The sequence below is a fragment of the Anser brachyrhynchus genome, assembly GCF_964034855.1.
Source record: "Anser brachyrhynchus genome assembly, chromosome: 15".
NCBI lineage: Eukaryota > Metazoa > Chordata > Aves > Anseriformes > Anatidae > Anser > Anser brachyrhynchus.
In genome coordinates, this window is record NC_137733.1 from 8,870,885 (window position 1) to 8,883,573 (window position 12,689).

The following is a 12,689-nucleotide window of genomic DNA, read 5'->3' on the forward strand; positions in this document are numbered from 1 at the left end:
GGTCAGTCATGCAGTGTAAAGGGAGCATTTATGAGAGCAAAATGAGCACTTGTAGGGAAATGTAATTGTTGTAGCGATGGTTGTAGTCACAGACTGTGGAAAAGTGAGTATTTTGGCTGATGGTATGTTTCTGTAGGGCGATTGATGTAACTTGTTACGTCTTTCGATGACGTCTGTCAGAGCCACCACACTCAAGTGTCCCCAGCAGAGCTGGCAGCGATGATCGGGTTGTCCACGTCAGGGCACGAGTGGCACAGACCTGGGAGAGGATTTGCCAGGGAACACAACAGGAAAGTTTTGGGCTCTGCAGCCTTTGAGGTGGAGCACCAGCAGCTTAAACCACTGGGATGAGCTGAAAATGGGCAGAGAATTTGACAGTATATAAAACAGCAGCCTCAGGTTTCTACAGGAGTCCTTTCACCTCAGAGCTAAGCCAAGACATGCTTCTGTTGCCAAAACTTATTTCGTATAAAGAGAAAAGATTTAAGATCCTGCCTTTCAGTTTGGCACACTACAAAATTTCTTTCAGAAGTACAAACCCTGAAATTTCTGACTGGAATTAATAGAGAGCAGCAGGTTACTCTGCTGATAAGGGATCGTTAGCTTTTATAAATGGGTTTGTGTCAGACATAGATCCATCATATGGTAAACTTAAATGCCCTCATTGCTATAAATTTATGTTGATTCTGTGCATTTGCATTGTGCAGAGCACTGCTACAAACTAAACCCAAAGTTGCCCAAAGGAAGGGAACGCTTTTAGCCAGTTCAGTCATCTTGTGCTCTTAGGTTAAAACTGCTAGGTTTGAAGTCCCTTGTTGCAAGGTCCTGACCCTTTCTTCCCCTGGATGGCATATGAAACAACTAACTTTTTTTTCTTTTATTTGCTTATACACGACCTGAAATGCAGTTTTGATACATTGCTCCATTCTGATACGTGAGTTTTCATAAATAGTTTGCAGTAGTGAAAATAGTAGCGGGGCGAAAAAGAAGAGGAGGGAAAAAAAAGGTAAAAAAGATAGAAGACGAGGAGGAAGAAAATCCAGGAGGCAGCCAGCAGAGCACGAATGGCCTGAGCTTAGGCAGGTTTGAGGGAATTGCATGGATTTGGGACAGTGGGAAGCAAATGCTGGTACACATCCCATCTGATGGAACATGCTGGATGGTGTTTGACCTCTGCAAGATACCTTGGGAATGCCTCGGAGGGGTGGACTGATACTAATGATGTTTATATATATACATTCATGTGTATATATATACACACATGCATATAAAGTTAAATAATTCTGATCCCTCTCAGGCTCACTAGCAGTGCATCTAAATAGCTGGACCGTAAAACCTGCTTTACGTTTGCTATAAAATCACCTGCGGCTTCATTGCCCTTGCATAATACTGTTTTGTGGCCGTTATTAAGGAAAACGTTTCTGAGCATGTATTTTAAGTAACTAATTGCCATGCAAGCGCTGATTGCATAACTGCTGTAGAGGTCCTCCTGCCGCTTCCAGCAGTGGCCAGTCCAGCCTGACGGCAGAGAGGAGGAGGAGGAGGTGGAACCTTCGTCTCTGGCTTTGGCAGCCGGGTGAGGAAATTCTTGTTTCCTAATCTCACATCTTGACCAAGCCATCTGCAGTAACAGGCCACCTAAACTTTTTTGCAACTATGTTATTTTAAGATTTTTTTAGTCAGCAACAAAGAACACGAAATTTTCTGTTCTTTTTTTTTTTTTCCTTGGGTTGCAGTGCAATTATGCCGCTGATGTGCTCATTATGATTTGTCTTCAGTAATCCTTAGGGACTCCAGAGAGCTGCTTCCATTAGACTATTAAGTTCAGGCTGTACCGCCTGTATCAACTAGCAGAATTTCTATTTAGAGATAAAACCGCATTAGAGTCGGAGCACATTTCTTCTGAATCTCACACATGCGCACCTTGCCATGGGACTTACTGCAGAGCTGGTTGAAAAAATGTAATCCCCTGTTTTCCCTTTAAACAGGCTGTGCTTTGCTTGTTGTTGAGCTGTGGGCAGCCCTGAGGGTGTGGATGGGATGATTTCAGCAGCCCCAAAGCCAGCTCCTTCCCCGGCCAGCACGCACCCCACCCCTGCCTTCACAGCAGTGAGCTCCTGTAGCTTAGAAACACGCAGGAGTCTTCCCAAATAAATCAAATTAGGCCTTAAATCGCAGGAATGTCTGTGGGATTCTTGCTGGGAAAGCACTCTGTAGTGCTTTGTTGCATGAAGTACCCCAAAAGTTTGGTGCAGGACTGAGAAAAGCCGCTGCCTCCAGGTGTGGGTGTGTGTTTGAAGCCATCGAGGTCCTGGAGGTGCCCTGGCCCTGTGAAGTGTTGTGGCAGCCTGACGGGCCTGTCAGCGGGGCCAGGAAGACCCTGCCGCCTCCTCTTCCTCACCAGTAGCTGCCTAACATACAGCAGAGTGAAGTAAGTGGAAATCAATTGACTCCATCCGAGTGTCTTTCTAGTTTAAGCCCCGTTCTTTCCTGAGCATAGAGCTTCCCTGATGTACCAGCCGAAAATCCGCCCTGACAGAGAAGGTTATTTATTTATTTATTTATTGGTTTTATTTTATTATATGTCCGTTCTCTAAACAGCTGAGCGCTGTGGGAATTTCCAAATGGTTTCAGGAGCAGGTGTCAGAGGGCTCCCTTCAGGGAGCAGCCGCTCCTTGCCGTTGGTGGCACAGAGCTTTCCCTGTGGGCACACGGAGGTGGCAGCAGGGCTGGGGCACACACACGGAGGTGGCAGCAGGGCCGGGGCACACACACGGAGGTGGCAGCAGGGCCGGGGCACACACACGGAGGTGGCAGCAGGGCCGGGGCACGCACACGGAGGTGGCAGCAGGGCCGGGGCACGCACACGGAGGTGGCAGCAGGGCCGGGGCACGCACACGGAGGTGGCAGCAGGGCCGGGGCACACACACGGAGGTGGCAGCAGGGCCGGGGCACACACACGGAGGTGGCAGCAGGGCCGGGGCACACACACGGAGGTGGCAGCAGGGCCGGGGCACACACACGGAGGTGGCAGCAGGGCCGGGGCACACACACGGAGGTGGCAGCAGGGCCGGGGCACCCTCCTTTCCTTCCCAGAGCTGCCCGGTGCCCGGGGCTCCCCAGGCTCCACAGTGGCGGCTCTGTGTGGAGGCCGGCAGAGACGCCGGCTTCCTGTGGCCACCGCCGGGCTCCGGCCCCGCTCGCCGCATGGCCCAGGCTGAAAGCTCCTCTGTGCTCCGGCACAGGCCCCTTTTGTGTGTGCAGAGTGGCCCGGGGCTGGTTCAAGGATTTCTGTGTGAGGACACAGGAGGAGGCCGCGATGGCACCTCAGCGGAGCCGCACAGCCGCTCTTTCAGCCACTGTAGGAAAGCAGCGTTACTCTTTCAGCTGGTACAGGATGCTGAGCAAAGTCTCCCAGGTAGGTGTGGGGAAGAATTCCTTTTCTGTACTCTGAAAATTAGCAGTGAACATCATTTTTAGTTCAGCCCAAAAGTGTACTGCAGCGAAGGAAATCTTTCTGGTCTCCTGTTCGCTGCTAGTACTGAGAGATGTTTCCCTTAGCTCTGAAAATATTTACATTGATCTGCTCTAGGTTTGTGCTTTGGCCATTTAATGACGTACTAAGTCTTAAAATCACAAAGTCCTGGGTGCCTTCTCGTTTCCTTTGCTATCGTATCACATTGGGCACGGCTCTGCTTCCATCTCAGGTGATGGACAGCTTCAGGTCTGCCCCTGCTCAAAATACCAGCTTTAAAAAAGGGTATTTTGAAACAAAAAAAGAAAGAAGGGGTGAGGTCCAATTGGCAGGCTGCTTAACTGGAGGATACAGCAATGAGTTCATGTCTTATAACCTGCTTGGCTTCGGTATGAGAGTACAGAGCTTTAATGGTGTAACTGTCGTTACTCAGCATGAGATCCCTTGGATATGTCACTCCCTGGTGTCTTTTCTAACATCCAAATAAAGGTGAAATGCAAATTCAGAAAATCCCAGATCTTAAAAATAAAAATAAAAATCCTGATATGGTCATCTCTATTTCACATACAATTAAGGCTGGAAGAAAAGATAGTGTGTTGTTGGTTTGTTTGTTTGTTTGTTTAATTAGTTAGAATTACTAACTTGAAGATTCTTCTTAAGTATTAAATCTATTTCTCATTTATCTTATGGTTTGAAAAAGCCATTAAATTAGATGCTGGGAAATCATGAGTTTAGTCTTCACAGTGCTAGAACATGGGCAGAGCCCACGGCTGTGAGTGGGTGGCGAGCCAAAGACAGGGTCACATCCAGCGCTGCGCAAAGAGCTGGCTTTTCGGCTGTTGTTCTGCTGAGGCTGTAACGAGTAACAGCAACATGAGAATATAGTTTTAGTTCATCAAGCGGGCTAATCAGAAGAAAGAGCACTTGAGCAACCCTTTCTCCTCTGGGTTTTCCCACATCCCTTTGACTTAAAGGATGATTTGTAGTGCTGTCATACATCTGTCTCCCTCCCAGTTTTGCAGGTGACTTCATAGCCTGGATCCTTACATCTATCCATATGAGTAAATAAGACAGATAGGGTTTCAAAGGTATGTATCTCATAGGCTTGCTTAAAACTTCAGTATGCTTTGGGACCTATTTTGGCCTTTTCGCGACTGATTTGATTAATTATTTTTCTATGTTAGTAAACTTCTTTATTTGAAAAAGTCTTTGTGTATAGTTAAAAAGCTTCCGTGTAATAGCTGACCTGTTAAAAACCTGCAAAGTAAAGACCTATCATTCATTAGTTCTAATCGAATCCTTATGCTCCTTCAGATGACGACAGGAATTCAGAGCCATGCCTACATACCATTTTACAGCTTGTCTAAGTTGCTTCTTACCTTGTTTTGTTCTTCCTGCATATCAGAATACACATAGAAAATGATGCACATTCCCGTCATTTGCAAAATAAAATGTATATCTCCGTGTGATTAGTTTCTTAAGAAGCTAACAAATTGCTGAATTTTCCAAGCTAATCCATGCAAGAGGTTTCATTGCTTGTAAGGCTAGGTCTGAAACCAGCATTACATGTTTTTGTTGTACTCCTGGGAAGGTGAATTACTAAAACATGCAGGCAGTTTTCACTGGGAGGCACAGCAATGGGTCAGCTGCTGAAGAACCACTGTCAGTGGCCAGGCAGAGCAGGTGGCTGCCCTGAGCCGGGGCACACGGAGGCCGCCAGTGTAGATAGATTGCAACAGGCAATGAGGAAATGCGGCGTGTGGATTGCTTGGGTGAGTAAAAGAGTGGCTGGGAAGGAAACAGCAGTTGAGAACGACAGTTGAGAACGACATCGGCAGCTATTACCAGGTTTAGCTCAGGGATGCAGAGAGCACGCGAGCTATGCCGGTGGCAGGACTGGCTGGTGGCAGCAGCACGTTACATGCTACGTGGTATTGGCAGCCCCTCTCCCAGCAGCTGTGAAGCTGAACACTGAGTGTTTGTATCGCATCTGTTGTCCGCATAGGTTGTTCTGCAGGTGCCGGGACAGTTGCAGCTTTCTGATGTCTGGCACTCTTTGGGACACAGCAATGTTGAGGCTGCGTAGGTAGCCAGTCTCCGATCTCCAATACAGAGCGGCAGTTATCATTTATTTGATGTCAATTAGCTGTAGTCACTTAAAATTAATCTGAAATTGTCTTCTTTTGGCTTTGATGCAGAGAAAAACTTAATCTGCTTGCTTTCCTTTTCTTTCCTCTCGTGTTCCTACCTTCTGTCACTGCTTCATGTGCATGTTTTCCAGTTCTTCACATCACATCAAACAGCAGTGCAGGCCACACTAATTCTGTGATGTGCGTGAGCTACTGAAAAGCTGCTTGGGCCTGATTTGTAAGTCATTGAGTAACCAGTGTGCTTCACTTGACAAATCATTCCTTACTGCAGATGAACAATTGGAATAGCAGGGACTGCTAGCTCCTGCTTAGTAGTTCCTAAATTAATGGTGTCATCTCAGTACAGCAGTTGTATTTCTTATTATAGCAACATGCGTTTGCTTCACTGGTGGCTAAAATTAGCTGCAGACCATATGGGTAGCATCTAAGCTCTTCAGGCTTTGAAGAAGTATTGCTTAATGACCATGTACTCAAATGTCTGGCATCACAGCGTCTATTAGTTGACCTACAAAATTAGTGGGACACAAACTGTCAGCTGCCAGAACTCCATCCAAAAGACTTCATGACCTTAGCTAGATCTAACATTGTAGCACATTCTCATTTCTCTGTGTGTGTACTTCCGTGAGCTGTGTGTGGAGACTCCTCTATGTAAATGGATTATGGGCCTAGCTGAGATTTTGTTTAGACTTTCTAAGAAAGGGAATGTTGGTTAGAGGAGTGCTGGTTTGATATCTGTACGGGACATCTTAATTGGGAAGAGTCGCCCACAGGTTGCCAAACGAGTTCAGAAAGATGGTTTATTTTTTTGTGTGTAAATTATTTATTGCTCGTGTTGATATTGAAATGTCCAATATTTCAGTGGAGATGTGTGTTGTCGAGTGTTTGGGATGAAAGATGCTGTATAAGCATTAGACATTTATTGCGTTTTAGCTAAAGCTGGCCACAGACTGCAGCAAGAACTCAGAAATAAATCATCCTTGTTTTCTCCGTTTGAATTTGCTGAATCTGCAAACTGAATTTGCTGCCTCGTATTTTGCTTTAGATGAGCTGTAGTTTTCCTGTGGAAAATGCCTTCTGCTTCCCATGCAGGTCTGCACATCTGTCTCACCTGTCGCTTACCACTGATTTTTGAATTCTCCCAATACAGCAGGTCAGCCCTAGTTAATTAGGTATGTGCTACTCAGTGATTATTCTACTTTCATCGCGCTACGTGCACAGTGTCCATACACCCCAAGCCTCCACCTGGATTGACTTGTGTCAGTGTCCAGCTCAGGCTGCTGCTGCCTGAAGGAACAACTCCGGGCTGCAACCGAGCTCCTGGAAAACTGGTGGGAGCTGCTGCACGGAGGTGCTCCCGTCTGGCTCCAGTGTATTTGTTTTATTTGCTGTTTTAGGCACATACTAGTTTCAGTGGAGTGAGCGGCAGCTGAGTGATAATTGCAGCTATCCTCACTTCAGAATTAAAAAATCAACGCTGAGATTCTCTCGGCTTCCTTGGGAGCCCAGGCTTTGTCAGCAGGCATGAGTCACCATGCATTGTGTGAATGGATGAGATGAAGCAATGTGATGATTTTTCCTTTGTTCCCTAACCTTTGCTGAATAACAGACAGGAATTGCCTCTCTGCGTCTTAGCACCTGAAGTTTCACTAGGATATAAAAAGCTTCCATTCACGAACCCTGTAATCCTTAGTCACTGTGTGCAAACACCGGGAAAGTGCCACGTCAGCAGCTTTATCTGTTGCCGTTACGAAACAGAATATATGTGGGTATATATATGTGTATTTTACATTTTAACTAGTATTTGAAGATCGTACTTCCTTTAACTGGATCAACAAAGAGGATGCCTAACAAAGAGTTTTTTCCTTCCACCCACTCCTGTGCCTTTTTTGTTGTTCACCTGGTCCTTTGTAGGAGAGGTTGCAAGTAAGAGTTTGCAGCGAAGACAAACAGGCTTTTCTCCAGCTTTGTTTTGAAAAGTTGTTTGATACATATGCCTGCTGATACGCATAAAATCAAGAAATGTGTAGTATTTAAATTATATGCAAAGTGTAAATGTATCAAAACAGCAGATGCCATTATTATGAAGAGTTATTAGTTATGCTAGGAACATAACCTCAAAGCATTTTCCTTGTCATGGGAAAAAAAACATGTTTCTTTGAATATCGCAAACTGCCCTAGTGGAGCTGTGTTCTGCTGTGAGGTTACTGAATGCGTGCTACATCTGGCAAATCCCTTATTACTGTGGTTAAGTGGCTTTGCAGCACCATGGCATGCAAGACAGACTCTGCTTTAGGACATTTGGCCTTTCCCTTGCCTTCCACCACCATTGTGGCTGCAATACTTCACCTGCTCTTCAGGTCCTGCGGAGCTGTGCTGCCTGCAAATTCACTCCGTATGCCCACAGCCTGATGGTGAGCGGGCTGTGTGTTTGGAAAGCCGTAGGAGCCCTCAGCAAGGCAAAGAATCCCATCCTCGTTTTAACCTTGCGTGGTGCAGTCGTGCAGCCTGCTCCGGCACTTGTGTTTGCACCACTGTGGTCATACCGTCCTGGGGAGTTAACTGCTGGAAGTGTCAGAGCTGCATTTTCATCAACGCTCAGATCGCTCTGCTTGACTAATAAACCTTTAGATCTAAGCCAAACTACTAAACTTACTGTGAAAATGTTGCTTTATCTAAAACTTTGGAAATAGAGGAGAAGAAAGCAAGGTCTTGATGCCAATGTGTTGGGCCTCTGAGAAAGAAGAGGTAGGGTTGTGAGCTGAAGGTTTCTTAGGGAACATTCCAGAAGTTTTGCCTGAGGGCTTTCGTTGTTGACAGAGAACTGGAGAATACTGGTGGCTTTTGAGATCCCAGTGTGTCTGTGGATGGTTTTGTTCAGACAGAAGTGTGAAATCATGCAGGGCTTCTGGGTCGTGCTGGCACCGAGGCCTTCGTGTTGATACAGGTCCCCCGGGTCCAGCAGTGCTCGAGGCAGCTTCGGGTCAGTGCACACAGCACCCTTGCCCTTTGCTTTGACCTTCTGGTCCTCGCCCAGAGCTGTGCTGCTGCTTTAAGGCTGAGAAGTTTTGGAGATGTTGTCTGCTTTCACCAGAGAGCCAGCAGATGAAGGCTGACTCATCTTGACAGCACTTCACACGATTCGTCCGCTGTCCTAACTGCGAGCAGAATCTGACCCTTGGCTATTTTTGTGTTCCCTTATCTATTTAGAAGAGTCTTTTGTTCCTTGTCTGACAGGTCCTCAGATCTGCAAAGGTTGGAACCTGAGCAAGAGCAGCAATCAGACAAAAGGTGAACTATCGAACACCAAAGCAGAAGCTGAGAGATGTGACAAGATTAAAAGGAAAACACACAAAGGGCATTGTATCTGCGTAGATGGCATCTGACAGGAGGGATGCCAAACAGCAAGGTTCAAGATTGGGTCAGAAATTACAGTCTGAAGGAAGCTGAGGGCTAACTAAGTGTTAAGTAGGCTTAATTCAGGGTTCATTTCTTTCAACTGTCCAGGTTTTCTGGAGAATAATTGTAAGCGTGTTTATGAAACTCCTCATCCTCTCATCATTTATATACCGTGTACATTCTGATGAGTGTATTTAAACTTTAGTTACCTAGATATTTTTACATTTATTATGTTTTATAAAGCTGTTTGCTTTACATTTTCCTTCCTTCTTGCCTGGTTTCATAAAATGCACAGGATCTTGGAGGGCTGAGCCCTTCTTTTAACATTTCTGCAAGCTGACCGTCTTCTTTCACGTCCCTAGGTGTCAATGTCAGAGTCTGCACTTGCTTGATATGAGTTGTTATTGAAGTTTTTTTCTCTTTCTGAATCAGGCATTACTTCTGGTTTTACACAGTTTGCCATTAAATCTGCTTGACCTTTTTTGTTGTATTATCAAGAGCAAAAATCTTTAGCTTCTGGCAATTGCGGTGATCTTCAGTCAGGTTTTTCTTAAATTAATAAAAAAATCCCCCAGACACTTGAGATTGTACCATCATCAGCATGAAGGATAAATGAATTAGTCTATTGTTGAGTTATTTGCTGACCTAGAATTGAACTCAAATGAAGGGACATTACACCTGTTTTCAGAGCTTCTGGGAAAACGTAGGCATTGAAAAACGTGCTCCTAGACAAAGCGTGCCAAGGGATTTTCTAAATCTGGAAAACTGTTGTTTCAGCCTTGTTATTTCAGCGTTCCTTTTGCTTCATATTCTGTGTAATGAAAAGTGACAGTTGTTTTACATAATGGAAAATCTTGCATGATTGGTCTCAGTTCAATATCTGCAGGAGGAAATTAAGATTACACTACCCACACATTAATGATGAAGTTCCCGTGGCTTTTTAATGACATAATTTTACTTTAAATACAAAGACGCTGTGTTGGTGAACAAGAGCACTACAGTAACTCCTAATGATCATGATCAGATCATGTTTGTATTAATATGATCTGTAATTAAAAGCTACTGCTTTGTAATAGCAATTAAAACAATCCTTGAATAATTAAATACTCTTTCTTAAAGACTTTTTTTCTTTTGCATTTTGCGAATGCCAGACTTACAGTGAAGAGGACTGGTGTTAAATTATTTCCTGCAAATACTTGTCAGCTTATTTTTTCATGTCAGGTAATTGTCTTACAGTTTGCACGTTTGGTTCTGCCCGCATATATATGTGTGTGTGTATATATATGTGTAGTGGGTAAACCATTTTATTCTCAGACTGATGCCGTTTTCATCCGACTTGATGCATGTTTTTTTTTCTGGGGTTGGAAACTCCTCATTTCACCATTCTTCCCCCCTCTGCCTTCCCAAATGCCTGTAGAAGAGCAGCAGAAATAAATGCGTTTTTCTGCTTTTGTCATGCCTGCTTCCAAGTCCATCAGGCACCAGCTGCTGCGCTGCTAGTGCCGCCTTGCTCCTGTCACTGATGTGCCCGTGGGAGACCTTTCCTCCTGGTGGATCCCATGTTACTGGGAGGTGCTCTGTATTGAATTGTCTCGCTTCCCTGGCCCTCTGGGACACTGCCTTCACACACTTATGGGTCTAACATCAATCCACAAGCCCAGTTTCTCACCCAGGGAGAGAAAAAGTGATGCTGGAGGTTCATAGCCTTAGAGGTTTTCTTCCTAAAAGTTTATTCGGAAAGGTTTTCTTTTCATTAGATAAGAAAGCATTTGGCGGGTTACAAGGCAAGAGGAATTTGGGAAGCTGGAAGGAGAGGGAGATGTGGCAGTCACTGTACAGGTTCAGAAATTTCTATGCCAACCAGTTCCCAGAACCCCTTTTAAAATACCTGTAAGTTTGTTATAAAAAGTACTGGTTTCTTCTAGGAGATTGCATCGACATACAGATACTGCATAGAATAACTAGTATTGCAAACAATCCAATTGCTCAATACATTTAAAAACACATACTTAACTCACATCTTTGTATTCTGTTCTGCCTGTGCATTTTTGTCGGTAACACAGAATATTCCAGCTTTAAAAAAAAAAGGGAAAAATGAACAGCTATTTTACCAATTGCTGGTTGTGATTTAAAAAACAGTCCCCAATGGCATCTTTGAATGGCCAGGCGCTGAATGACATTGCTGGGTCACCCATGGGAGTGTGGTGTGGCCGACATGGAGCATCGGGCTGTGAGCTCTGCTCGGGAGACCTGGCTGTGGCTGTTGGAGGCTGTGGTTGCAGCTCACGATACAGGTTCGTGCTCAGTACCGTCACTGACCTGCCACCAGAGGCTATTTTGTATTTTCCGAGCATGACTGTGCCCGAACACCCTGCGTGTGCATGGGGACGATGCAGCTGACTTTCTCCTTTGTATCGATTTCTGGGTGGGGACTGTTAGCATTCCACCTCGGTCTATAAAACGGGCACTAAACTAACACACTTAGGTACAGGAACAGTCTTGTTGACTGTACGGAGCAGAGGAATTTGTAGTTACAGCTGTTGTGCAACGCTGTGATTGTCGTCCCCCTCTCATGGCAGCTGATGGCAGATAAGACGAACAGGGGCTTTTTCAACTTCTACTCCTGGCTGTTCTGCTGCAATTTTCTGTGTCTGTGGGGAATTTTGGCAAAGTAGCACACGTTTATTCACAAACAGGGAAGGAAAAAATAATTCAAGTGACTCTCCACTTACTTTAATTGCTTGTATAAAATTATCACAAACCACTTGTTTACTGGAAGCTGCCCAGCTCATCATTTGGTCGAAGAATTAGGAATGATAGTAATCTTGTTGCTTTTTCCAAAGCATTCATTAGCTTAGAGATTTCAATGCCAAGAGAAAACGTTGCCTAATAGATTCCTATGTTTGCTCTTTTTGAATTTCTCTTGAGCAACTCTGGGAGCCAGTAATAGCCTATGCAGATTTTCGCAGGCTTTCAAAGTCCTTGCTTTTGGAGGGCATAAAATTATTTTGAGCATAAAATGAGATTCTGGGCCATAGACAGAGGCTAACATTGTTTCTTTGTGATAAAGGCTTTCGCTATTATAAAGGACAGTGCACGAGTTAAACTAAGTAAAAACGACAGCTCATTCTCAGCTTTTATCGCATGCAGAATGCATCTCTTCACATCAGTATTTACAGAAGGCTTCTGCTTGGATCAGATTTCTTCACATCCGCTTGGCTAACATAATTTGATGCTAATAAAGAATAATAAAGGGCAACAATTTCAGATCTGCTGACAACAAGAAGTGGCTTTGCCTTTATAAGCAGTAAGAACCTGGAGCTTTTTTTCCTTGAGGAGCCTTCTCTGTCACTAGAGCTGGTCCCCGATACGGCCGCGCTCAGAATTGCAATGTGGTACCTGCTGGGAGAGCTCCTCTCCAGCTATTTGTTTCTTGAGTGGCAGAGGGCTTTTTCCCTCCTTCCTGTTTGCTCTTTAGCTCATTGCTGGGCTGCATTGGTATTCCAGCCAGCACAGTCCTGAGTAAACGCTTCTGTGCCATCCTGCCTGGCGTGGGGACAGTGGCCAGGGGAGGTGGGAAGGCAAAGGGAGAATTCAGGGAGCCTGGCGCTCCTCTTTCTCGCCTCTTTTTGCTCCAGCAGCAGTGGCTTGGTGGAGCTGCAAGTGGA

The 12,689-nt window shown here is 45.1% G+C and overlaps 1 protein-coding gene across 4 annotated transcripts in view; it reads left to right on the forward strand.

Moving 5' to 3' along the window:
- XYLT1 (xylosyltransferase 1) overlaps positions 1–12,689 on the forward strand; it is a 192,880-nt gene that overhangs the window by 63,385 nt on the left and 116,806 nt on the right. The window contains exon 1 of one of the 4 annotated variants that reach the window (XM_080557359.1): positions 3,275–3,418. The exons of the other annotated variants lie outside the window; for them this stretch is intronic. Within the exon in view, the coding sequence (XP_080413485.1) occupies positions 3,320–3,418 (99 nt within the window). The 5' untranslated portion in view covers positions 3,275–3,319. Of the gene's footprint in view, positions 1–3,274; positions 3,419–12,689 lie in introns of those variants that run through there. 4 annotated transcript variants of the gene reach the window in all.